The sequence below is a fragment of the Capra hircus genome, chromosome 12 (genome assembly GCF_001704415.2).
Source record: "Capra hircus breed San Clemente chromosome 12, ASM170441v1, whole genome shotgun sequence".
NCBI lineage: Eukaryota > Metazoa > Chordata > Mammalia > Artiodactyla > Bovidae > Capra > Capra hircus.
Window position 1 is genome coordinate 35849507 of NC_030819.1, and position 26653 is coordinate 35876159.

At 42.3% G+C, this 26653-nt stretch overlaps 1 protein-coding gene across 2 annotated transcripts in view; it reads left to right on the forward strand.

Moving 5' to 3' along the window:
• TBC1D4 (TBC1 domain family member 4) overlaps positions 8101 to 26653 on the forward strand; it is a 217043-nt gene continuing 198490 nt past the window's right edge. Inside the window, exon 1 of one of the 2 annotated variants that reach the window (XM_018056507.1) lies at positions 8101 to 9001. In XM_018056507.1, the coding sequence (XP_017911996.1) occupies positions 8504 to 9001 (498 nt within the window). In that variant the 5' untranslated portion in view covers positions 8101 to 8503. The remainder of the gene's footprint in view (positions 9002 to 26653) is intronic. The other variant, XM_018056506.1, reaches the window with a different exon arrangement.

The window sequence follows — 26653 nt, forward strand, 5'->3', positions numbered from 1 at the left end:
GAAACTGACTCTGAGAGCACATAGTATTCAAAATCTTTTGCCTTTGCCAGGTTCTTAGCTTTCTAAACCTGAAAGCTAAGAATGGACTCTTTTCTTATCTGTAGTCTGCTGTGTCATCGTTTGCCTGAATAAGCAATACTTAGGTTGCCTGGGTTGGGAAAGGTCACAGGGAACAATAGGGGAAAGTCCTGATAGTATCTGAAATTGTTATTCAGTCATAAACACTTGTACTCTGCTTACTATTTCCAGTCAGAATGCTACCACAATTTTGGAGGGGAATTCTGTTATTTTCTAGTATTTTTAATTAGCTGATGGATATAGTTAGTACATTTACCCGAAATTAGCTAATTAAATCATTTTGGCATATTGCCTCCGTGATATTAGAAATCCCCTCTTCAACTTTAGATTCTTAAATTCTCATCTGCCATTTAGTCATTTATTCACTCAATATTTCAGTTCAGTTCAGGTCGGTTGCTCAGTTATGTCCAGCTCTTTGTGACCTCATGAACCGCAGCACACCAGGCCTCCCTGTCCATCACCAACTCCTGGAGTTTACCCAAACTCATGTCCATTGAGTTGGTGATGCCATCCAAACTCATCCTCTGTTGTCCCCTTCTCCTCCAGCCCTCAATCTTTCCCAGCATCAGGGTCTTTTCAAATGAGTCAGTTCTTCTCATCAGGTGGCCAGAGAATCGGAGTTTCAGGTTCAACATCAGTCCTTCCCATGAACACCCAGGACTGATCTTCTTTAGGACAGACTGGTTGGATCTCCTTGCAGTTCAAGGGACTCTCAAGAGTCTTCTCCAACACCACAGTTCAAAAGCATCAATTCTTCTGTGCTCAGCTTTCTTTATAGTCCAATTCTCACATCCATATATGACTACTGGAAAAACCATAGTCTTGACTAGATGGACCTTTGTTGGCAAAGTAATGTCTCTGCTTTTTAATATGTTGTCTAGGTTGGTCATAACTTTCCTTCCAATGAGTAAGCGTCTTTTAATTTCATGGCTACAATCACCATCTGCAGTGATTTTGGAGCCCAAAAAAACAAAGTCAGCCACTGTTTCCACTGCTTCCCCATCTACTTCCCATGAAGTGATGGGACCAGATGCCATGATCTTAGTTTTCTGAATGTTGAGCTTTAAGCCAACTTTTTCACTCTCCTCTTTCACTTTCATCAAGAGGCTCTTTGGTTCTTCTTCACTTTCTGCCACAAAGGTGGTGTCATCTGCATATCTGAGGTTATTGCTATTTCTCCTGGCAATCTTGATTCCAGCTTGTGCTTCTTCCAGCCCAGAGTTTCTCATGATATACTCTGCATATAAGTTAAATAAGCAGGGTGACAATATACAGCCTTGACGTACTCCTTTTCCTATTTGGAACCAGTCTGTTGTTCCATGTCCAGTTCTAACTGTTGCTTCCTGACCTGAACACAGGTTTCTCAAGAGGCAGGTCAGGTGGCCTGGTATTCCCATCTCTTTCAGAATTTTCCACAGTTTATTGTGATCCGCACAGTCAATAAAGCAGAAATGTATGTTTTTGACATAGTCAATAAAGCAGAAATGTATGTTTTTCTGGAACTCTTTTGCTTTTTCAATGATCCAGCAGATGTTGGCAATTTGATCTCTGGTTCCTCTGCCTTTTCTAAAACCAGTTTGAACATCTGGATGTTCACGGTTCACGTATTGCTGAAGCTTGGCTTGGAGAATTTTGAGCATTACTTTACTAGCGTGTGAGATGACTGCAAATGTGAGGTAGTTTGAACATTCTTTGGCATTGCCTTTCTTTGGGATTGGAATGAATTTATTAAGACCCTAATAAGTGTCATCTACTGCAGTTTCAGCTGAAATAAAATACAGCACCAAACCAATAATCCTTTCTCTCAAGATGCTCTCTTCATGGGGGTGGGGGCCACAGACAAATCACCAGTAATTATAAATGTAATAAGAGCTACAGTAGTAAACGTAGTAAAAACAAACAAAAAAAAGAAAAGTGGGCCACTAACTCTGACTGGGGAAGTAAGAAATAACTTCACAGAAGACATGACTCTTGACTTGGGTCATGAACAATAGACGAGTATTTCCGTTGTGAAAGATGACAGAAATTCAAGTTGTCGGCTGCAGGAAGCAAGGGCAATCAGGGAGAAAAAGAGGCTTATGAAGCCCCATGAAGAACTGAGCATGTAATACATTGGGAATCGAAGGATTATTTGGCTGAGGGAATGGGGGGACCATGGGCAGCAATTAGAAGACTGGAAAGATTTGTGCTTTGAGCTTTAGGAAATATGTATCTTCAGTTAGAGATTTTTAAGCAGGGAAGAAAAAATAGATGTCTGGGGAGGACACAGAATGCAAGAGAGAGACAGAGAGAAAAAAAGAGAGCACACTAGTGCTTGGAAGAAAGGAAACAAGCTCAGAGGTTGCAATGAATCTTTCCAATCTTATGTGCTAGCTTGGGCTCTTATAATTCTCATGTAGTACAATTTTTAAACTAGGATTTGACTGAATTTTACAACTTCTAGTCAATGCTGAAAACATTATAATATTGGGATATTAAAGGAGCACTTTAAAAATATATATAAAGTACATTTTCAGATACATTGGTAGCAGTGCCTACAGGGCTATTTAGCAGATACTTCTTCAGATTGTCAGATGTGCTTCTCATGAACATATGCTTTGGCCTTTTTGAGGGGTAGCAGTGGAAGAGGAAGGGTTGGGGTGTCAGAGGATGATTTATTACCTCACCATTTAGTAAACATTATATAACTGCAGATTTTTGGTATAATAGCCACCAAACATTTTAAATTGTATCTTCCTCCTCTTGTCCTTTTCTAAATTCCAGTGGTCAAACTATAACTGAACACTTTTTAATGTGCATACAATTTTCTAAGTTTCTGCAGGTGATACAATGATAGTAAGAAAGTAATAGTTTACCATGTGGTTCATTCATGCAATAAACCAAATGTATAAATGATAATGTGTGTGTGTCTTACATCGCTTCACTTGTGCCCAACTCTGTGCGACCCCATGGACTGTAGCCTGCCAGGCTCCTCTGTCCATGGGGATTCTCCAGGCAAAAACACTGCAGTGGGAAGCCATGCCCTCCTCCAGGGGGTCTTCCTGACCCAGGGATGGAACTGGAGTCTCTTATGGCAGATGGGTTGTTTACCACTAGCGCCACCTGGGAGCCCATAAACGATAATAAAGCAAGTTATATAAGATAAGATATCTTATATATCATAGTATAATAATCTTACTGAATAGGATAGACTAGATTACAACAAGGTAACAAACAACTCCTCAATCCCAGTGGCTTAACAAAGTGAAAAAAGTTTATTTCCCACTCATAGGAAGTGTGCTGTGTGCCTGGGAGGTTCTCCAGGACAGCTGTCCTTCATGTGCTGATGCTATGATCACAAGGAACCTCCATGGTGGACATTTCTGCCATGATCACTGAAGGGGAAGAGTCAGGCTGGACAGCAAGAGTGAGCTGGGGCCTGGACTACTGGCCATAAATGCTTCTACTCAAGATGTGATCCAAGCCACTTCTGATCACATTTTCCTGCCAAAACAAGTCTTATGATTTTGCCTATCTTCCTATGTGTCAGGATACAGAGAGGATCAGATATTGGTAAACAGTAATAATGCTCATTAATGCCTGATAAGATAAATATCACACAAAAAAGTCACAAAGAAACGGCTGAGGGCATGCCAGAGAAGGAAGCAATCACGCTTAGGATGTTAGGTAATAAAAGACAGTTCTTCTATGTTTCTGTCAATAAGTAGATGTTGTTTATTGCATCGTGTTCTTTCACCAGTAGGAAATGGCCTGCCAGGGCTGCTCCAAATTCAATCCTAGCTCCCAAGCTTGTTGATTTGATAGAACCCACAAGACTTCTGTGCTTTCCCCAGATCTCTGTTCTTTTCTTTCTCTTTTATAGATCTCAAATATGTGGCCTAGGGAAATGGATCTGTACAAGAGTTTCTGATAAGGTTCTAGAATGTTTTAATCACATTCCAAGAACTTTTCTCTGCTTCTTGAGAGATGGTTCTACTTTGCACAAAGGCATGGTGGTGTGAGTAAACCAGCTGAGTAAATCTAACTCATTAATAATGTCTTTATCTTGGAGCTTAAATTTTATTTATGAGAGCTATCAGGGTGCACCCAGAAATTCAGCGTAGGAATAATAATTGATCATTGTGATCCTATATAAAGGATAAAAATAGTTCCAGAACTTTATAGAAAGTGAGAATACCATTAAAGTGAAAAAAATAATGAGAGAGAGAAACCTAGATTTTCATTTTTCCTGTAAGTTCTTTGGAGAAAATTGAGAACTTTCAGTGTTTTTCCCACTTCTTTTGTTTACTTTTTACCTCTTAATTATAATTCAGTGAGTGAAAAGAACAAAAGTCCAATTTTCTTTAAAAAAAGAACCTTCATATATATGGAATTTAGAAAGATGGTAACGATAACCCTCTATGCGAGACAGCAAAAGAGACACAGATGTATAGAACAGTCTTTTGGACTCTGTGGGAGAGGGCGAGGGTGGGATGATTTGGGAGAATGGCATTGAAACATGTATATTATCATATGTGAAACAAATTGCCAGTCCAGGTTCGATGCATGATACAGGATGCTCGGGGCTGGTGCACTGGGTTGACCCTGAGGGATGGGATGGGGAGGAAGGTGGGAGGGGGGTTCAGGATGGGGAGCACATGTACACCCGTGGTGGATTCATGTCAATGTATGGCAAAACCAATACAATATTGTAAAGTAATTAGCCTCCAATTAAAATAAGTAAATTTCTATTAAAAAATTAAATAAAGATAGCCAGACTCAAAAAAAAAAGAACCTTCTTTTTTTTTTTTTAATAATTAGAATGGTTAGATTTTCCCTAGAATGTTTTTTGTGTTCCTTGGAAATATATTGACATATTACTGCATATAAAAGTGTGAGAAATCTCTGTACTAGCTCTGAACTGGGTAGATTACAGTGAATAAAATGGAACTTTTCCATATTTTAAGAAATCGGCTGCACTAAAAGCTACGAAGATGCATGTTTGTCTTACCATGTTACATCTTAAAGTGAAATTGGAGTTAAAAATACTTTATTGTGACTGTGTTTGCATGCAGTTTGCATGCAACTCTGTTTCCTTTCAGAGAAGTTGTAAAGCAAAATAAGTAGAGGGAGATTTTTAAAAAGATAATTCTAAAATACTATTGACAAGTAGTGCAGGTGGCTTTGACTTGAGCAGTGACTGTTGATCAGCCATCCTAGGGCAGGTGGGGGGTGCAGTTCTGAAGAGGAGGCAGGAACTATGTTCACCTTGGACAAGGGCTAGGTAGAAGCATGGGTGGAAGTGGCAGTGCTGGCCCTATAGGAAGATTCGGAGCATTTTCTGCTTTGTCATCAACAGGCTGCTGGAGGATGTCACGGCTTTCACCTGAGAGCATGCCAGAGCATATCTGAAGACCAGAACCAAGTTCTGGTGGGTCAAACCTGGGTCTCCTGCATTGCAGGCAGATTCTTTACTGTCTGAGCCCCCTGGGAAGCTGCAAGATGAACAATAAAGTGTGCATGTTAGTGGCTCAGTCACGTCCAACTCTTTGCAATCCCATGGACTGTAGCCCACCAGGCTCCTCTGTCCACAGGATTCTCAAGAGTACTGGAGTGGGTTGCCATTTCCTTCTCCAGGGATTGAACCCAGGTATCCTGCATATTCTTTACCATCTGAGCCACCGGATGGACAATACACTCATCCAGATAAAAATGTTGGGGGAGACCTCGGAGGAGAAAGTCTTGAATCATCATCCTAGTGGGGAAGGTGATGAGAGCGTGGGCTCTGCCAGAAGTGAGAGGAGAAGGCCAAGGGAATGTTGGTGGAGCGGGTCTGGCAGGTAGAGAAAAGCAAATTGTCCTGAAGGAGGGTTGACGTTTACAGCTGTTGGACTGCACTCAGTTAGTAAGAATGGGTTGACACCTGGAGGAAACTGAAACAGCTCCTCATTTTCTCTATTCTGTTTTTATATGTATTTTTCTTTCGCTCATGTAACAGTCTCCCCTGGGCTTCCCTGGTGGCTGAGATGGTAAAGAATTCACCCATAATGTGGGAGACCTGGGTTCCCTCCTTGGGTTGGAAAGATCCCCTGGAGTAACCCACTCCAGTATTCTTGCCTGGAAAATTCCATGGACAGAGGAGCCTGGCAGGCTACAGTCCACTGGGTCCCAAAGAGTTGGTCAGGACTGAGCGACTAAGCACGAGCACAGTCTCCCCTAGGGTCAGTGATTGGTGACCTTGATATGGGTGTAGATTGTCAAATGTGTTTGGTTCATAAAAAATAACTTTTGTTTGGAAAATGCTCTCACAAGGGAAACAGGACTTAATCAAAACTTTTTCTAGTTTATTTTTGTAAGTTTGCAGTGTTTTGAAATGTTGGGCAAGGCCTTGTATTTTGCTGTTACCATGTGACCAGATTGTTTTCTGGAATTTTGAAGACTTGGGATCACAATCTTCCAACTTCAGAGGTGCAGTGGAAGGCACTACTTGGAGGTAGTGGGTGAAGAATGTAGGAACGAGACTGCTTTGGATAAGACTGGGAAAAACCAAAAGACAGATGGACATGGAACATGGAGGGAATATATTTTGGAACTTGAAAACCTCTGTGAGAGAAAGGAAGAGAGCAATGTTTTGTGGCATATTGTCTTGCGCACACTGTATAACATGTCAGGTGTGTTTATTTAGACAACCCATTCCAAACAGATATGGGGTAATAATATTTAAGCATTTTGAGTGAGGGGAAGTAGGTTGAGGAGGCAGCAAAGATATAATCTTACAATAACCCTCTCTTAGTTCCTTCTTTGGTGGCTCAGGCAGTAAAGAGCCTACAATATAGGAGACCTATGTTCGATCCCTGGGTTGCGAAGATTCCCTGGAGGAGGACATAGCAACCCACTTCACTCTTCTTGCCTGAAGAATCCCCATAGATAGAGTAACCAGGCGGGCTACCGTTGGGTTTGGGAAGAGTCGGATGCAACTGAGTGACTAAGTGCAACGCTGACCCTAAAAGACAAAGCAGTTTGAACAGGGAATGATGGAGTACACTTTACTTATGTAATATTCTCAGCACAATAGAGACGTTAAGAGAATAGCATCAAAGAGAGAATCTACCAAGAGCCTTAAGAAAGGGAAAAGCGTATCAGAGCCAACAAAGTTCCTTCTAGGTCACCAGGGTAGTAGATCTGATTAGGGCTTGAGGTCAAAATCAAAGGTGTAACAAGGGTTCATTTCCTTTGAAAAACAAAGACCTAAAAAACCTTCCTTTAAAAAAAATATTCTTTGTTCAGATGACCAAAGCCCCTATGTGTTAATAAAAGAATCATAAATAAATTTCTTTTGAAACGGAAAAAAATTCATCATAATTTCGTGATTTAAAACGAGTATTTTTTTGAGATTATTAGGAAATAAGAATCAGAAATCATGTAGACTTTAGAAGGAATTGAAACCAAGCAAATATGATTACTTGAAAAAAAAAAAAAGTCTTGGGGTCCCATTGAGAATGGTCCCCTCTCCAGGGGGCAGCAGAGACGCCCAAAAGAAGACGAAGATCTCGGCGACCCGAGAGAGGACGAGTTGGTCGGGGCAGGGCCGGCGCTGGGAGCAGAACTGCTGCCCGAGGGGCGGGTTGGAGGAGCGGTCGGGGACCGCGGCCGGAAAAGGAGGCAAAGAGGTGACTTCTCAGATAAGCTTTCAGAGACGACGCTCTCCGCCCGCCCGCCCGTCCGGAGGCGGGGTGGCAGCCCGATTAAAGAAGCAGCCAGCCTGGAAGGAAGGAAGAAGCGAGGGAGGGACGGGAACAGTAGGAGGAGGAGCAGCGAGCTGGGCTGCAGCGACCGGAGGAGGAGCGGCCCCGGCGAGGCCACGTTTCGTTTTTGTTATTTTCCACCGAAATAGTTCTCGCAGGCTCTCCAGGAGGACAGATCGCGCCGAGGCCCGGGGGCCCCGACCTTCCAGGTGACAGCCGGTCACCCTGGTAGGAATCAGCTCCGCCCCAAGTCACCCCCTCCCGCCCGCCCACAGCGGGTTCCCCGCCCAGCCTCCCCGTGCCCGCCCGCGGCAAGCGGCGGCCGCAGCGGCTCTGCAGCGCCGGAGAGGGCGGCGAGGGCCCTCGGACCCCGCGGAGCCGCGGACGAGGAACGGGGAGGTCTGACCCCACACGCGAGCCCGAGAAAGGAGGATGGCGATTTAACTCGCCCTCTTCAGCCAGTCCTGCTGCCCGGCGCTGCCCGGGTGCCCGCCGCCAAAGCCCGGGAGCCGCGCCCGGAGAAGTGCCGCATGGGGCAGGGCCGCTAGGGCGCGGAGTTCGGGGTCTCGCCGAGTAGGGCGCACGGCCCGGCGCAGCAGTTGGCACAGTTTCGGCGGCGCCTTCAGCGCGAGAACTGGGGGGGGTGGGGGGCGCGGCGGGCCTCTCCCCCGCCTCCGTGCCCTCCTCGGGAGGAGTGAGTTATGGAGCCCCCCAGCTGCATTCAGGATGAGCCGTTCCCGCACCCCCTGGAGCCCGAGCCTGGCGCCCCGGCGCAGCCTGGCCCCGGGAAGCCGAACGACAAAAGGTTCCGGCTGTGGTACGTAGGGGGGTCGTGCCTGGACCGCAGGACCACGCTACCCATGCTGCCCTGGCTCATGGCCGAGATCCGCCGGCGCAGCCAGAAGCCCGAGGCGGGCGGCTGCGGGGCGCCGGCGGCCCGCGAGGTGCTCCTGGTGCTCAGCGCGCCCTTCCTGCGCTGCGTCCCCGCGCCGGGCGTCGGGGCCACTGGGGGCTCCGGCCCGACGGCGGCGCAGCCCAACCCGGCCGTGTTCATCTTCGAGCACAAGGCGCAACACATCTCGCGCTTCATCCACAACAGCCAGGACCTCACCTACTTTGCTTACCTGATCAAGGCGCAGCCCGACGACCCGGAGTCGCAGATGGCCTGCCACGTTTTCCGCGCTGCAGACCCCAATCAGGCAAGACCGCGCGGCTCCGAGGCCCCGGGGAGGGTCCGACACACCCGGGAGGAGTGGCGGGGCAGCGGGCGCCGGTACCCCACGTTGACAGGCTCTGGCCCCGCTGCTGGCGCGCGCCCTCCACGTGGCGCACTTGAGCGCAGCTGGTCCCGGCTCCTCGGACCCCGAGTCCGGGAGCTGGCTTTTGGGTGCGGATGGGGCGGCGGGAGCAGGTGACCCGCAGGAACGAGGATGAGAGAGGGAGGCTGAGTGGCTTCGAGACGGCGGAGGAGCTAGGACGATGCGGGGAGCAGCGCACGTCCTGGCAGGATCCCGACGTCTTGGGGTGTGACTGGAGAGACGGCATGCCCGGCCTTGGTCGAGTGTGTGAGTGCGTGCAGGTGTGTGTTTGAGTGTACGCGGGAGAGGGTTGGGTTCCTAAAGGCCCCCGCACTCACCCTGGGTCTTGGTCGAGTCCTGTACCTTAGCCCCTTGATGGTTACACCTTCGTCACAATAACACCTGCAGGTCTCCGATGTGGGAAGATGTTTCAGAGCCGGGTTTAGGGAGAAGTTACTAGACGTTGTCACATTGTCAGCAAAATACAAACCTGCGTTTAGATGTTGAGCGGAAAGGCTGCTTATTCTTCTTTTTTTTTTCCTTTTTGCCGTTTTTTACACACTAATTGGAAACAGAATCAATACCCACTTGGGTGATTTAAAAATCAGTGTCTTAGAAGAGGCGAAAAATGTCTTTTCTAATATAATTTCTCTAGAGTTAACGAAATTGAGGTGCCTGTTACCAAACAGTACATTTTTACTTCCTTAAGAAACGGACACAGTCCTTTTTTTCTTCTGGAGAGAGATAGTTAAACAGTTTTTACCACATTTTGGTTGTGTCTTGAAAAAGAGCACCCCCTCCCCCCCTTTTTAAACAAATGTGTAAGGAGTTTTTTTTTACCGAGTCAAAAGTCCCTGAGATGCTGTCATTTTTGAGTTATTTATTTGTTTGGACAAAGTACTTTAGATTCTTTGGGAAAATAGTGATGTCTAAATATAAATCAATAAAGTCCCAGTTGTACTCTGTGGCCAGTTTCTTTAGCAGCTGGCCAATTAATAGTCAGATGAGAAAAACATTCTATAAGTAAGGCTTTAAGCTTTGAAAATTCATATGATACTAGAATATATGAATTTTCAAAAATTAAAGCATCTAGTATCTGTAACAGAGAAGGAAATGGCAACCTACTCCAGTATTCTTGCCTGGAGAATCCCAGGGACAGAGGAGCCTGGTGGGCTGCCCTCTATGGGGTCATACAGAGTCGGACCAGACTCAAGCAACTTAGCAGCAACAGCAGCAGTATCTGTAACAGAAAGACTGTCTGTTTAATAGCTTTCCACAAAAGGCCTGTAGTTCAGCTGAAGAAAATAAAAGTTCAATATCTTCTGATTCCATCAGTTACTTTGTAAGCTAGTTTAATATGCTCAGAACTCCCAGTGTGAAGAGAGTGATTTTGATTGATGGGACCTCTCTTACATTATGGTAAAATACCTTATTACAGATGATCTTAGAATCCTAACCATGATTAAAATGAATTTCATTTCATACTTATGTGTTCAAAATTTATTTTTAGCTGTCAGTTATGTTGAAGTTGGAGGGCAGCATGTTCTTTATTTCTACTGTTGTAGTACTGTATTTATCACTATCTTTATTGTTTTAAGATTTTTGGGTTCTGTGAGTAAGATGGAAGTAGTGGCATTTTTCTAGGACTTTAAGGAATATTTCAAGATTCTTGATGGTTCTTTTCTTCAGGTCTGAAGCATGACACATCGTTGCTAATTTCACTGATGGTCAAAGTTTGTTTCTGGGTTATAGCACCTTAAATTCTCAACAGTAGCTATTGAGTTTTTCTTGGACTCATTGAAGTTCAATTAAAATATCCCATTTTATTTACCTTCCTTTTTGTATTTAGATTTGAGAGGCTGAATGTGCTGTCACGTTACAAATAATAGCATGTGTAAGCTTATGTACCTGCTATGTAGGAGCAGTGGAAGCCAAATGGCTTTTTGATGAAAGAAGAAACAAATTTTTCCTGTTTATTGTCATTTCCTAGTTGAGTCTTTGATCTAAAGATGTAGATTACTATTTGCCCCAAACCTAGAGAGCCCCTGGCAGAGGATCATTAATTTGAAAGGCCAGATGTTGTCTACTTAAGAATTATCTCCAGCCATAAATCAAGGGTTACAAACCTCAATGGCTGGGAGGATGGTTGAGTGAGGTCCATGGAGGACTAAATAGGGAAGTTCTTTCTCAAGGTGCTGCTCAGCTCCAGATGGAAATTACATTAACAGAATATAAGCTCAGTGTTGACCAAACTTCTGATTTCTCAAGAGAAAATGGAAATTTGGATTTTTACATATGAGTCCACATTTTAAAGTATTAGCAAGTATTTTAAACATTTAAGAATCCTATCTGGGCTAAACAAAACACATCTGAAGTTTGGCTTCAGAGATCTAAGGGCGGCCACTTTTGATCTTGGGCATAAATATTTGCTGAGTGACCAAGTGCAGTCATTAGATACTGTGTGCTCTTTGTCACATTTCCTTTTGAAATAGTGAGGAGAGTTAGAATGATTTGGAAGGCAGAATTTATAAGTCAGATTCCCAGTAGTGATGATTCCACAGTTGAACTTGTTTGAGGATGAATTCATCACATTATTTCCATCCAGCAGTATACCTCATATAGCGTAGAATCTCTGGATTTTTCTGAGCACCTATGAAGTGAGAAGGAAGAAAATTTGCTGTTTGCTTTGCCACTGAATTCTATATTTGAAGTAGAGACTTATTTGTTCTTGTTTAGTCGCTAAATCATATCTGACTCTTTTGCGAGCCCGTGGACTGTAGCCTGCCAGGCTTCTCTGTCCATGGGATTTACCAGGCAAGACTACTGTAGTGGGTTGCCATTTCTCTCTCCAGGGGATCTTCCCAACGCAGGGATTGAACCTGCATCTCCTGCATTGACAGGCGAATTCTTTACCACTAAGCCATCAGGAAGCCCCAGAGAATTATTTAGTTGGACTTTAAGATTATGGCTAAATCTCCTAAGTATTTTCTACAGTCCCTGAACAAAATATGGAAGGTAGCCTGGAGCAGAAGTCCTGCAAACATCCCCAAGTAAACTAGCCTCTGCTTTGTCTTTCTTGCCTGTCCCTTTTCTGAAACAGACCTGTCTGTTGGATGCCCATATAACTTATTGTTTAATGCAGGACAATTTTATGAGAAAGGAGGTGTCGTTAAACTTACACTGGCATAACAACTATAAAACTGGTTTGTTTAGGGCAAACAGGAACATAGATGACCATAAATAAATGGAAAAGTTTGTGTTTCTGCCAAGTCACGGAAATGGAGGATATGGTTTCTGTGTATAAAATGATGACGTTTTGCAGCATATCTACTCACACATCTTTTCGGGGGTGGATCTCTTTTTGAGGGTGACCTCAAAGATGGGAGTGCTGTGTGTATGCGAGTTGCTTCGGTCTATTGTGGGGAGTTGCCAAAGTGATGCGCCCTCTGGCTCCACACCTTCCTGGTGGGTAAGAGTTAGCCTAAGGATGCTAAACCTTAGCCTGGAGGAGTGCTCTGCCATAATGCTCTGATGCAGAGCTATTTCTCCCAGGTGCAAAGAGAGGTGTGGGTTGGGAGCAAGTGAACTAGTTCCAGTTCAAATATATGCCAATACAGATTGCTTCCCATTTATTCAAGCCTGTGTAGTCTTGCACGGGAGGAATGTCAGTCAGCATGCATCAGCCAAGGTTGGGTATTTGAAAAGTGCTTAACTCTGCATAACTTAAAAAACAGTTGCACTGGCATAAATTGAGTCGTAGACTTAAAACTGGTTGGAGAAACCAAGAATCTCTGATTCTATACCTAAAATCTTGGAAGGTCACTAATATTCTTCAAAGTACTTGCCTTTATCTACTTTCAGAAAGAGCCTGAATGTAGCATTCAGAAAATACTACATATTTAGCATTATCTCCATTTCCCCATGAAAAAGCAGAACTTGTTTTATATTATATATATATTTTTATATTATAAATAAGAATTGTTAGTGTTTAGTATTCTTGCCTGGAAAATCCTATGGGCGAAGGAGCCTGGTGGGCTGCAGTCCATGGGGTCGCAAAGAAGCGACTTCACTTTCACTTTTCACTTTCATGCACTGGAGAAGGAAATGGCAACCCACTCCAGTGTTCTTGCCTGGAGAATCCCAGGGACGGGGGAGCCTGGTGGGCTGCGGTCTATGGGGTCACACAGAGTTGGACACGACTGAAGTGACTTAGCAGCAGCATAACGCTTGTTAGAGATTACATGTGTTATCATTTGCATAAGACTCAACAGCATGTGTTTCAGATTATAGGATGAGTAGGCATTTAGAACACAAAAACACGATTGCTGTAATTTTCATTGATTTCGTTTGTGTATATATTCCTTGAAGCTCACAAGAATGTACTTTCAAAGAGATTTTACAAATTGTGTTCTTAAAATTAAAAAGTGAACTCGACATGGTTTATTTTCAACTCTAAGTTCTCTAAGCCTATGGGTTTGTTGCTTCTTTTAAAATATTTAGTATTTCCTGAACTTTGCTCAGATAACCAATTTTTACCCATATATTTTCAAAAGATTGTTGTCAGAGTTGAGGATCAGTGGCTCTGGGAATATATAAGCAAGGAAACCAAAGAAATAGAAATCTTGAAATTTTCACATCTCTCTCTATGCTTTCCAAGTACTTTGTGCTATTCTAGACAGGTAGATTTCTTCCCTCGTGTTTGCTCTAGTCACTTTTGTTGTTCTCTCCCTTTCTAATCTGAGGTGGATCTAATCTGCCTTGGCTTTGTGGTAGGATTGTGACTACCATATCTAGGGGAAAGGTAAAAATGTATACCCAGAGACTCCCACTTGTGAATGGCATGTTATAGTGAAGATGGTGGTGTTTGGTATCAAGGCTTGTTTATCATAAACCAGAGGTTCTCAAACTTGAGTGTGCATCAGAATCACCTGGTGAGCTTGTTCGAACAGACTGGTGGCCCTCAGCCTCAGTTTCTGATGTTATCAAGTTCTCTGATGATGTCCAGACTCTGGTCTGGGGACCACGGTTTGAGACCCACTGCCCTCAGTGATTCTGTTCATCTGGTTGGGTATATAATCCTTTCTATTCTGTTGGTTATTTTTGCAGCTATTCTCAAACTTGCAAGTTCAGGGTGAGTGTGGAGAGGAATAATATCTACAGAAGATTTTTAAGAAACTCTTCATTTTATAGCTTAATAGCTTTGCATATTTTCTTTGCTGCTGCTGCTGCTAAGTCACTTCAGTCGTGTCTGACTCTGTGCGACCCCATAGACGGCAGCCCACCAGGCTCCCCCATCCCTGGGATTCTCCAGGCAATAATACTGGAGTGGGTTGCCATTTCTAGATAGACATTATTCTGCCAGACATGATGAGACTAGCCATATGTTAACTGAAAACATTACCTTTCAAGCCAAAGTTTTAGGTTCTTCAGATGGCATAATCAATTTATAAGGAATATATTCTAATGTTCAATTATGATAAATTTTTGCAAAAATCAAAGCTTTATTTATTTGAATCTGCAGAACTAACATGTAAAACATCAGTATGTGTAATATACTGTCTAGTAAGAAAAACAAATCAGGCAAGAAGAAACAGAATTGACAGTTTGGTGAAAAAGATTATGACTACTCTGAGTGATTATTGCAAACTTTTCTTTTCTCTCCTTCCTCCTCCTCCTCCTTTGTCCTTTTTAAATCTCACGGTTTTTGTTTGTTTTGTTAAAATCATCTAGATAGTGATTTTAGACGCCCATTTCTTTTGGGCTGTGTTGCCATGTTGTGGTGGCTTCCCAGGTGGCGCTAGTGGTAAAGAACCCGCCAGCCAATGTAGGAGACACCGGTTCAATCCCTGGGTTGGGAAGATCCCCTGGGGAAGGGCATGGCAAGCCACTCCAGTATTCTTGCCCGGAGAATCCCCTTGGACAGAGGAGCCTGGTGGGCTAGAGTCCATGCAGTCGCACAGAGTTGGACACGACTGAAGCAACTTCCTATGCACCACCGCATGCCGTGTTTTTACTTAGATATATCCCCCTGTAAAATGAGGGACAGGTCAATTATAAACTAATTTTTAGTACATTCAGAATTATTGACCAGATAAAGGATTTTGCTTGAATTATGGTCTATATAAAATATTAACACAAATTTAGTAATTCATTGGGAGGCATCAACTAAGCATGCCATTGGCTTGCTACTTTAAGGGTGTAATGTGATTACTAACATACACCATAGTATGTCTATCTAAATAGCTTTTTAATGCTTAAAAGCTAACCTTTGTTGAGCTCTTGCTGGATGATATTACTGCCCTTAGTGCTTGTCCTAGGCTATCACATTTTATCTTCACAATAACAGTGTAAAGTATGTATCAGTCTCCCTCCTATTTTACAGATGAGAAAACTGAGCTAAAGAAAGTTTAAATATTTCCCTAAAGACACAAAGCTTGTAATGGTAGAAGCAGTTTTCAGTCTGTGTGAATAGTTCTCTTATCTGCTACTCTAAAATCTGATTTTAGTTGTTAGTGACAGGAAACTTTATGCTATCACTTTTTCCCCATTAAAAAAATATTTTCAGTTGTTTTATTTTATTTTGTTTTCCAGTTTTATTGAAGTATAATTAACAAGCAAAAGTGAAAGTGTGTTAGTTGCTTAGTTGTGTCTGACTCTTTGTAACCCCGTGGACTGTAGCCTGCCTGGCTTCTCTGTCCATGGAATTCTCCATGCAAGAATACTGCAGTGAGTGGGTTGCCATTCCCTTCTCTAGGGGATCTTCCAGACCCAGAGATCAAACCGGGTCTTCTGCATTGGAGGCAGATTCTTTACCGTCAAAAATTGTACATATTTAAAGGTATAATGTAGTGTTTTGATATACATATCAAATGGAAGGATTACCACATCAAGCTAGTTAACATATCCATCAACTCAGATAGGTATTGTTTTCTCTGTGTGTGTATGGTGAGAAAACTTAAGATCTACTCTTTTGGCAAATTTCAAGTCTACAATATAATATTATTAACTATAGTCACCATTCTCTCTATTAGATATTCAGAACTTTCTCATCCTGCATAATCGAAGTTTGTTTCCTTTGACCAACATCTCCCCATGTCTCCCATCCCCCAGCCTCTGACAACCACTATTTTACTCTCTGCATTTATGAGTCTGACTTTTAAAATTCCATGTATAAGTGAGATCATGCAGAGTTTGTCCATCCCCCCACCACTTTTTAATTAAAAATCTCCACATTTAAATGTATTCATTAAATTTGTAAAATAATAATGAAATGCTGAATGCATGCTTGGATATAGCTTTGCCAGTGTGTATTTTTGTTTTAATGGAAAGTGAAAAGTTGTGTGATTTGTTAGACTGGTGAAGCTGAAGTCTAGTCTTTTACGTTGGGTCTTTAGGAGTGGCAGGGAAGTAAACTGTGAGAGTCTTGTTTGCAACCCTGTAACTACTTTGACCTGAAGTGTTAGTTGCTCAGTCATGTACTACTCTTTGCGACCCCATTAGGAGGCCGTCTGTGGGGTTGCACAGAGTCGGATACGACGGAAGCGACGTAGCAGTAGCAGTAGCAGGACTGTAGCCCACGACGGAAGCGACGTAGCAGTAGCAGTAGCAGGACTGTAGCCCACGACGGAAGCGACGTAGCAGTAGCAGTAGCAGGACTGTAGCCCACCAGGCTCCTCTGTCCTTAGAATTCTATAAGCAAGAATACTGGAGTGGGTTGCCATTTCCTTCTCCAGGGGATCTTTCCAACCCAGGAACTGAACCTGGGTCTCCTGCACTGCAGGCAGATTCTTTACGGTCTGAGCCACCAGGGAAGCCCTGATAACTACTTTAGTTTAGAATAAAGATTCTTTAGGATATGTATTTAAGAATGGGTACAACCATGTGTTTGTTTTATTGACCCTTAAAGAATATAAACATTGTAAAGTATAACAAAGTAGAAAGTATAAATTATAAAAATGTAATATTAAAGTATATGATTATAAAGTGTGAAGTTATAAAATAGTCTGCCTGCAATGCAGGAGACCTGGGTTTGATCCCTGGGTCTGGAATATCCCCTGGAGAAGGAAATGGCAACCCACTCCAGTATTCTTGCCTGGAGAATCCCATGGATGGAGGAGCCTGGTGGGCTACAGTCCTGGTGGGCTATATAATTATAAAGTGTGAAATTATAAAATATAAAAGTAGTGCATCTTACCATCATTGTAAAACATATACAGTAAAGCAAAAAATATTGGTATCAAGTTGTTCAGTTTTAATTACCTTGGGTTAAAGGGAAAGAATATGTAAATTTTAAGATTACATTAATCCCAGTGATCTGATGGGCTGATATATGGTTTTGCAGGAGTTCAAGTAGGGAAAGGTGGTTCAAAACAGCATTCATGGGTTCACAGTAACATCAGCCTGCTGAACCCATGCTGTGGCAGCCAGTGCCATAGGCATGCGTTTGGGAAAATAACATCGTTCATCACATTGAATTTAGCTCATTAGTGTAATTGTTACTGGTTTTATACTTGTGTTCGTGGGTATTTTGTAAGTTGGCTTTGGTTTGAAAATTGTTTAAAAGCTAGAGCTGTAAGTGTCTAAAGTTTATGTCTAGATTTTTGTGAACATGTTTAAAGTAACAGTACAATAATTACATTAACATCTTAATTTATATTCAAAAGTATTCTAACAACCAAAGGTTAAGTTCAGAAAACTCCTGGCTTAAACTTTCAGGTGTTATTTCATATGACTCCAATCATCTATGATCCTATGACAGAGAGGGAAAAAAGTATGAGATTAAAATTTTGGTGGGTTTAATTTCAGATAATCTTATCACAGGTGTTTGTAGCTCTACGAAAAAGATACAGAAGTATTCTTCTCCAAATTACTGATCCCTTTCAAGTTTTATTTCTTGTAAGAGGTTGGGTTGGAAAGAGGATCTCCTAGTAATGGGATCTTCCTGGTTAAATATAGAAGCCTAAATTTGCTGCTTCAGATCTTTTATTTTGTGGATGCCCTTAACTAGTTGGATAGTCCTCACTTTGGAACTTTGAGAATTCTTACAGGAATTTCTATAATTGTCAAAGTTAGAACATGGAACTTTGTACTCTCAGTATTATAGAACTTCTGAGTAGTTTGAAATCAATTTCAGATTGCAAGTCAAACAGTGTTTCTGGTTGAGCAAATCAATTAATATTTTATATCTCACAATTGTATCTTCACTCACATTTTCCATAATAGGTTATACAATGTAGACAGATACATTTATGGCTTAGGGTTTTACAAAGCAACAAGCAAATCTATCTTCTGGCCTCAGACAGCTCCCAGTTTTTTCAATTCACCTCTTGCCCTGACTTCAGCCATTTAATTCTCATTAGCTAGGCAGCTCGAGGGATTTTCTTGAGTTTACCTGAAATTAAACTGATGGCTTTCCTGCTTGGTTCTGCAAGTATTTCTGTTCCTTAGATTTCCAGTAACGTATTCTTAATACCAGGCTTCCTAAGAGGTGCTAGTGGTAAACAACCTGCCTGCCAGTGCAGATGTGAGATGTGGGTTCGATTCTGGGGTGGGGAAGACCTCCTGGAGGAGGGCATGGCAACCCACTCCAGGCAAGGCAAGGTCTCTTGCTTGGAGACTCCCATGGACAGAGGAGCCAGAGTCGGACAGGACTTAAGCAACTTAGCACGCACGCAAGTGCTTTCTACCTGGTGGGATTCCCCAGTACTGTGTGTTGCATGCGCTGCGCCTTCCACTTTGGAGACTACCCAGGGTCTACTGTCGGACTCTTTAGCATTGTGCACTGCCTGTTTGATTGAATTTCTTTCCACTTTTGGAAGCTAGTCTTACGCCTTCTGAGGGATCATCTGGTTGTCTGGTCCTTACCCCTTCCTGTTGGTTCCCTCCAAAGCTGTTAGCCATTATTCACTGATTTTATTTTGGTTTTCATATGGAATTTTGCTAAGATCTATTGGCAGGAGCATAGCCTAGTGGTGATAGGTAGTAGGCACGATCCCTCTATATTCACCCATAATTCTATATCTAATTTGAGGAAGGTTCAGTAGGCTGAATTTAGAAAACTAGATTTTTGTCTAGTTTCTGATAGTACTGATAAAGCAATATGAAAGTGGGTGGTGGTATATTTTATTTTTCGATAGCCCTTTATATTTTAACTTTCCCCATTGATCCTCAATTCAAATGGCCAAATTGTTCTGTTAAAATAATAATGGCATTTGATAAAATTGCCTGCTCTATATTCCTTTAGAAAAAGTGTGTTAGTTATAGCAATAACTAATAACTAATATAACTAGCCAATACCACTAACCAATAACTAATATGACATGTGGAATCTGGAAGTTAATTGATATTAAACTTTCATTTCTGTTGAAAGTTAGGTTGAATATATGTTGAAATTATATTGTTCATTTTAATAACTGGAGTGTGAACATGACCAACTAAATCTAGCTTAATTAATATATGAGGTAGTATGAAATTCTTTGGAATAAAAGTATATTTAAAACAAAAATTTCAATTTCTCAACTATTCTTACTTAAGCCCATCTTGTAGTTTAACAGAGTTTGTTATCTCTCTTTTGCTTGATCTACCACAATTATCCAGTGTTTGATTCTATCTTTAGAAAGTATGCTCTAAACTTCTAGGAACCATGTTAAAAAATAATAGATATATATTCATGATAATATTAGCTCTAAGCAGTATATATGTATTTAGTTTCTTTTTCAATCTTTGACTTTTTTTTCCTTTCTTTTCTATTTTTTAAATTGTGAAAGTATGATAGCACATTTAGTGGGAGACTTGGAAAATACAGAGCCAAGTTACATATAGTTCCACTATATAATACAAATATTTTTTTAAGTAGACAAATTAAGATTTTTTTTAGTTGGAGTTTCAATATCAAACTCAAAAAATTAATAGAATGGACAGAAAAGGAGAAGGTATAGTAGACCTGAAAAGTACTGTGAACCAATTCAACGTCGTTAAGATGTAGACAGTTTTCACACAACAGCAGGATAAAAATATGTTTGTTTTCTTGACTGGAGGGTCTCAAACTTAAGCATGCATTACCTGGAGGATTCATTTTCATACTGATTGCTGGATCTCCATCCCCAGAGTTTCTGATTCAGTAAGTCTGAGGTGGGGCCAGAATTTGCATTTCTAACGATTCCCGGTGATACTGATGCTGCTGGTGCAGAACCACACTCTGACAACCACAGCTCTAGACTGAGGGGGGACACACTCTTCCCTTTGTTTTTGGAAACACAGTTTCTGTGAACACCGCCCCCCCCCCAACTCATCTATTTATATATTTATTGTCTGTGGCTGCTTTTGTTCTGCAGTGACAGTACTGAGTGTTTTTGACAGAGACCCTATGGCCACCAAGCCCCAGGTTTTTATTATCTGGTTTTTTATAGGAAATGTTTGCTGACCCCTTCTCTAGCAATCCTGTTAAAAATAGGTATTTTTATCTCCATTTAATAGATGAGAAAACTAAGTCAGTAATTTTCCTGAGGATGCAAGGCAGCAGTAGCAGCCGATCTGGATTTCCGAACCTCATGCCTTTTCTGAACCCCACTTTGTAAATTTTTTATTGATGGACCTTAAATGTGTCTGTATAGCTCAGAGTGCCAGCTTCTTTCAGCATTTACATGCTTACTTGATATCTGCTTGTGAATATGTAGTTGCTGATACTTATAACCTGGGAATTATATTTGAGTCCTAGTTTTCACTTCCCAAGGACAGTCCTCATGAAGGACAGTCCTCATTGAAGGAAGTCATTATGTTGATTCTGCTTTCAACACTGACTTTTTTTTTTAATTTTTGGCTGCACTGGGCATGTGGGATCTTAGTTCCCTGAACAGGGATGGAACTGTGTCCTCTGCAGTAGAAGCCCAGAGCCAACCACTGGACTGTGAGGGAAGTCCAAAACTTGGTTTTTAGTATGTCCATGTCTCTCCAAGACCACTGCCACCACCTGGGTCTAATTCTCGTCAGGTCTTTCTGGGACTATTAGACTCCTCTCAACTATTCTCCCTGCTCTACTCTTGCTCTCTTATCAGTCCCTTCTTCAATGGAAGCAAAAACCAGACCAGATTCCCTTTGTGCTCAGAGTAATATCCAAATTCTTCTCACGCCATCCTGCCTGGCTCCGCCCCTTCATCTCCCCCGTCCCTGGCAGCCCCCTCAGTCTCCTCTTGGACTGCCCCTCTCCACATGCTCCCTACATTTCAGTCATCCTTAGCCAAGTCCAACTGAGATCACTGCAGAGTCTCTGCAAGTGTGCTTTCCATTCTTAGCCATTCTCAGCTTTCAGTTCTTTGCTTGACTCGCAAATAACACATCCTCAGATTGGCCTCTGACAACGCTCTATCTAATAAAGTCGGTAGATATCTCAAATTTTCACTTCTATCTCCGCCCTTTATTTGTTTTCCTTTTGGCATTCACACATTTAAAATTAATTTAAAAAACATTTTCTCTGAATACTGTCACCACCTCTAGAATGTAAGCTCCAAAGAGACAGCAATCTTGTCTGGTCATGGTTGTATCCTCAGATCTGCTGCTGCTGCTAAGTCACTTCAGTCATGTCCGACTCTGTGCGACCCCAGAGACGGCAGCTCACCAGGCTCCCCTGTCCCTGGGATTCTCCAGGCAAGAACAGTGGAGTGGGTTGCCATTTCCTTCTCCAATGCATGAAAGTGAAAAGTGAAAGGGAAGTCCCTCAGTTGGGTCCAACTCCTAGCGACCCCATGGACTGCAGCCTACCAGGCTCCTCCGTCCATGGGATTTTCTAGGCAAGAATACTGGAGTGGGGTGCCATTGCCTTCTCCGATCCTTGGATCTAGTCTTATAGTAAAAGTTATTGCTAAAAAGTTGAAATTAAGCAGAGTAAGAATTGGCCCCTACCCTCAAGGAATTTAAATCCACTGGTGAGAACATAAAGTCTCCTGGCAGTAACATGCGTGTGCTCTCATACTTGTTGCTTTTCCTTAACTTTAAGAAGTGTTGATTTTATTGGTTGCACAATATTATTTTTCTTATGAATACTTATAATTTTAAAGACATCATACTGCTTATAGTATTAAATGTGGTTTAAGCAGATATTTTTGAAATAAGCAGATATTTTTAAAATAAGTAAAATTATGCAGTTTCTGAAAACAAAATTGTAAACTCATTTGAGATGGACCTTTCCCCTCCCACATCAAAACACAATAATTTTAGTGAGGCTGCCAACGTGAGAAAACGTGAATGTTTGAATAACGTGAATCAAACCTTCAGGCACCTGGAAGATGATCAGCAAGAGTGGTGTTGTGAATACACCCTTGCAAGATTTGGATATATTTTAGTTTCAGTTCAGATGTTATTTAGGCTTCTCCATGGAAATAAGGTCTCATTTGGAAGGCTATTTATTTTCAAAATACTTTGAATGGCTTCTGTGTTTTACTCCCAAATCTAAAATAGACCTTTTAAACCTTATCCTTAAAGGGGCAGGGAAGTGCTTAAGAGGTGTCTCAAAAAAAAAATTCTTCTTTTAAGTCAAAAAAGTTAAGTGAATGAATGACAAGAAGACACCAGGGTAACCAGGGATGGGAAAGAAAAAAAATATGGCCCATGTCCACGGTGAGCTGTTGACCAATAATAAAATGTATGATTTGTATTCTGGATTTCTTTATTTGCTTAAATAGCATGTCCTTGTGACAGAGTGGTTTTGGCTTGTCTGTCTGTTTACTTCCTTTGTATTCTTTTTATCTAATGTTTGTAATACGAGCCGTTGATAGGTTAGCTTTAGTTTTCAGTGGCTACTGAGGCATGTACCAAGCAACGCATAAGGTAGTATTCATGCTTGGCAGCTGTATCTCCATGGATTGGGGGTCAACTTTAAAGAAAGGAAAAAATGACACAAGGAAAGATGATCTTATTTTTCCAGGAAAAATTAAAAGTGCCAAAGTTATTTACCTTTATAGAGACGCCCGTGTCTTCTCTTCCTCAGAAAGGGCGTATTCTCCTCATTCCCTCTTTGCCTTCAGGCATAATCTGTCCACCCATGAGCATTTTTTTGAACGTTTGGTCCCTTGTATGGGGTAGGAGATGCCTCTGCTTCATTGATGGAGCCCTGTGTATTTACTGAATGAGCATCTCTGTTTTGTCGTTTCCCTTTTTTTAAGTGATGGAGATGATCTTTGAAAGCCAACTCTTCATTAGCAGGTGTGGCTTGAAGACGTAGGTATTGCTGATGGTGCATTTTTCTTTTCTGTTTCTATTCTTTTAGCTGGGGGATCTTAGTTCCCTGACCAGGGGTTGAAACCATGCCCCCTGCGAAGTCGGAGAAGGCGATGGCACCCCACTCCAGTACTCTTGCCTGGAAAATCCCATGGATGGAGGAGCCTGGGAGGCTGTGGTCCATGGGGTCACTAAGAGTCGGGCACAACAGAGCAGCTTCCCTTTCACTTTTCACTTTCACGCATTGGAGAAGGAATTGGCAACCCACTCCACTGTTTTTGCCTGGAGAATCCCAGGGACGGGGGAGCCTGGTGGGCTGCTGTCTATGGGGTTGCACAGAGTCGGACACGACTGAAGTAACTTAGCAGCAGCAGCAGCGGTGGAAGTGCAGTGTCTTAACCCCTGGACCACCAGGGAAGTTGCTGATGGTGCCTTTTTTTCAAGATAGCACATGTAGCTGCTTATTATGGCAAAAGGCAAACATGTAAATAGTTTAATAGCAGGTTTGCCTATTTAGCATGTTGTTTTTCTTTGCTCCCAGAGTGGAAGAAAAACTCACAAGCCTATTCTGAGGAAGGAGAGGCTGTAATGTACATACTAAGCTTGAAGGCTGGTGCTTGTTGGCAGTGGATTCCTTTCACCCTGTTCACATTACCCCTATTTACTTAGGAACCAGGAAGATGGATAGCTTCTGTGTGGATGTGGTTGTTCCAATTTATTGTCTCTCTGGAGACCTTGTTTGCTGTGATCAGGCAGTGATTTTTTTTTTTTTTTTTGAGAGTGGAATCATTTCCAGACATTGACAGTGGGAACTGACATGTGTATGCCCTGTAATTTTTTCTTATCTGTTTACATTTTCCAGATGAATTATTTTTAAATGTCACGCTGTCACCATGAAAAGGAGTTAAAACAAGTGGTCTGCAGATACTCAGATATCCCTAAATCAAGTGGAGACTTTGAATAGCTTACTAAAATTATTGACTTAAAAAAATGTTGAAATGTCCTCAGTACCTGATACTACAAAGGACTTTGTGTATGTTTTCAGTTCAGAGGTCTTACTCTTAATGAACAAAGTGTTTGTCTAATGCAGGTAGGATAAATGTGGGGAAAATCCCATCCTTTACTCAAATCATTCTCTATTTTGGACATGTTCACATATGATCTCTCTCAAAAGAAGTGACTGTCTCCTACTGGAGTTTTCATTTGCTGTTTGGTGACTTTGCAAAGAAGAAAAGATTATTGACTCTTCAGGTCTGACCATGTGGAACAGAGATAACAGACCTTCAACTAGAGAAGGCAGACTGAACCCAGGAAATTAAAGCTCTGGGCTCCACTCTTCTGTGATTAATCATGTAACACGAACACTCTGTTAATCTAGTTAGTTACTTAGTGTTAGTCACTCAGTCATGTCCAACACCTTGTGACCCCATGGACTGTAGCCTGCCAGGCTCCTCTGTCCATGGAATTCTCCAGGCAAGAATACTAGGGTGGGTTGCCATTCCCTTCTCCAGAGGATCTTCCCAACCCAAGGATCGAACCCAGGTCTCCTGCATTGTAGGCAGATTCTTTACCATCTGAGCCACCAGGGAAGCCCTCTGTTAATCTGGATCATGGCTTTACCACTTGTTCTTTTGTCCATCACCCCATTCACTTACTTCTCTCAACATCTATTCATTTGTTCAGTTATCAGGGGAATTGAATGTTTCCTGTGTGCCTGGCATTCCACTGAGACTGATCTATATAAAATAAACACATTCCCTGCTTCATGTTTCTTAGAGTTTTGTGGAGGAGTCAGACAAAACTGTGAATAAAGAGAATAGCACATTGTAGTAGCTGAGTGCCTGGCCTCTGGAGTCTGATCACTGAGACTCAAAGCTCTACCATCATTGGGCTCCATGCTCTGGGGAAGTTCCTGCCTCTCTCTCTATCTTGGTCTCCTCATCTGTAATATGGAAAGCGTAGCATTGTTGTGAAAGTTAAATGAGTCCATTGATATAAACTGTTTAGAACAGTGCCACCTCAAAGTACTCTGTAAATGTTAGCTGCTGCTGCTGCTACTGCTAAGTCGCTTCAGTCGTGTCCAACTCTGTGCGACCCCATAGATGGCAGCCCACCAGGCTTCCCTGTCCCTGGGATTCTCCAGGCAAGAACACTGGAGTGGGTTGCCATTTGCTTCTCCAATGCATGAAAGTGAAAAGTGAAAGTGAAGTCATGCAATAGTGTCCAGCTCTTAGCGACCCCATGGACTGCAGCCTACCAGGCTCCTCTGTCCATGGATTTTCCAGGCAAGAATACTAGAGTGGGGTGCCATTACGTGTCCACAAGTGTCCAATTTTGAAGGTGATAGAGTCTATGAAGGCAAAGACTGTGGTGCTATGAGGGAATAAAAGGAGGAAACTTTAGACTGGGTTGTGAAGTAGATTCTCCAGCTCTCTTTTCCTAATCAAATCTTATAATTCTCTTAAGCTCCCTCTGCCACTCAGCGCATGTGCTACAGAAGACTGGTCTCCTCTGCAGCTCTAGGATTTGTCCAGGAATCTGGTCCCTGGAGAAGGGAATGGCTCTCCGCCCCAATATTCTTGCCTGGAGAATTCCATGGACAGAGGAGCTTCATGGGCTACAGTCCATGGGGTCACAAAGAGTCAGACATGACTAAGCAACTAACGCTGGTCCAAAGCCAATTTATAAGCTTGTACATGGAGACCTAGTGGTCCCAGGGAATGCACCCATTTGTGCCAGGGCAAAATGAGAGAAGTCTTCTCCTCACTTGTTGTGTGCAGAGTTAAAGCCTGGAACTGGAACTGGAACTGCTGTTTCGCTGCCAGAGTGATGGTGATACAGAGGAAAGTGCTCTGGAGACATCTGGGAAAAACTGTCCCTGGACTCTGACAGGAACAAGCCTGATAACCACCGACTTAAGGATGATTTCCAAGTTTGCTGACTCTATTTTTTTTTTTTTTTTAATTTTTGGCCTTACCCATGGCTTGTGGGACTTTATTTCTCTGACCAGGGATCACAGCTACGCCTCCTGCTTTGGAAGGCAGAGTCTTAACCCTTGGACCACCAGGCTTGTCCCCTGCCTTTTTTTTTAACTAATGGGTGAGTTTGTTACCATTTACAGATAAGAAGAAGGCTGGTTGGAGGAATTGGGGAGAAATAGGTTTTAGGTCAGAAATCCTATTTGTAAAATGAGAAGGCTGGAATGTTAGCAGTGATTTGCACACCTTTTCTTTTTCTGACCGAAGATTCCTAAGAGAGATGACATCCTTCCATCAGTATTTGTGATTTCTAGACCATTGGCAACCATTTTGACCAACATTGGGTCTGATCAGAATCTCAGCA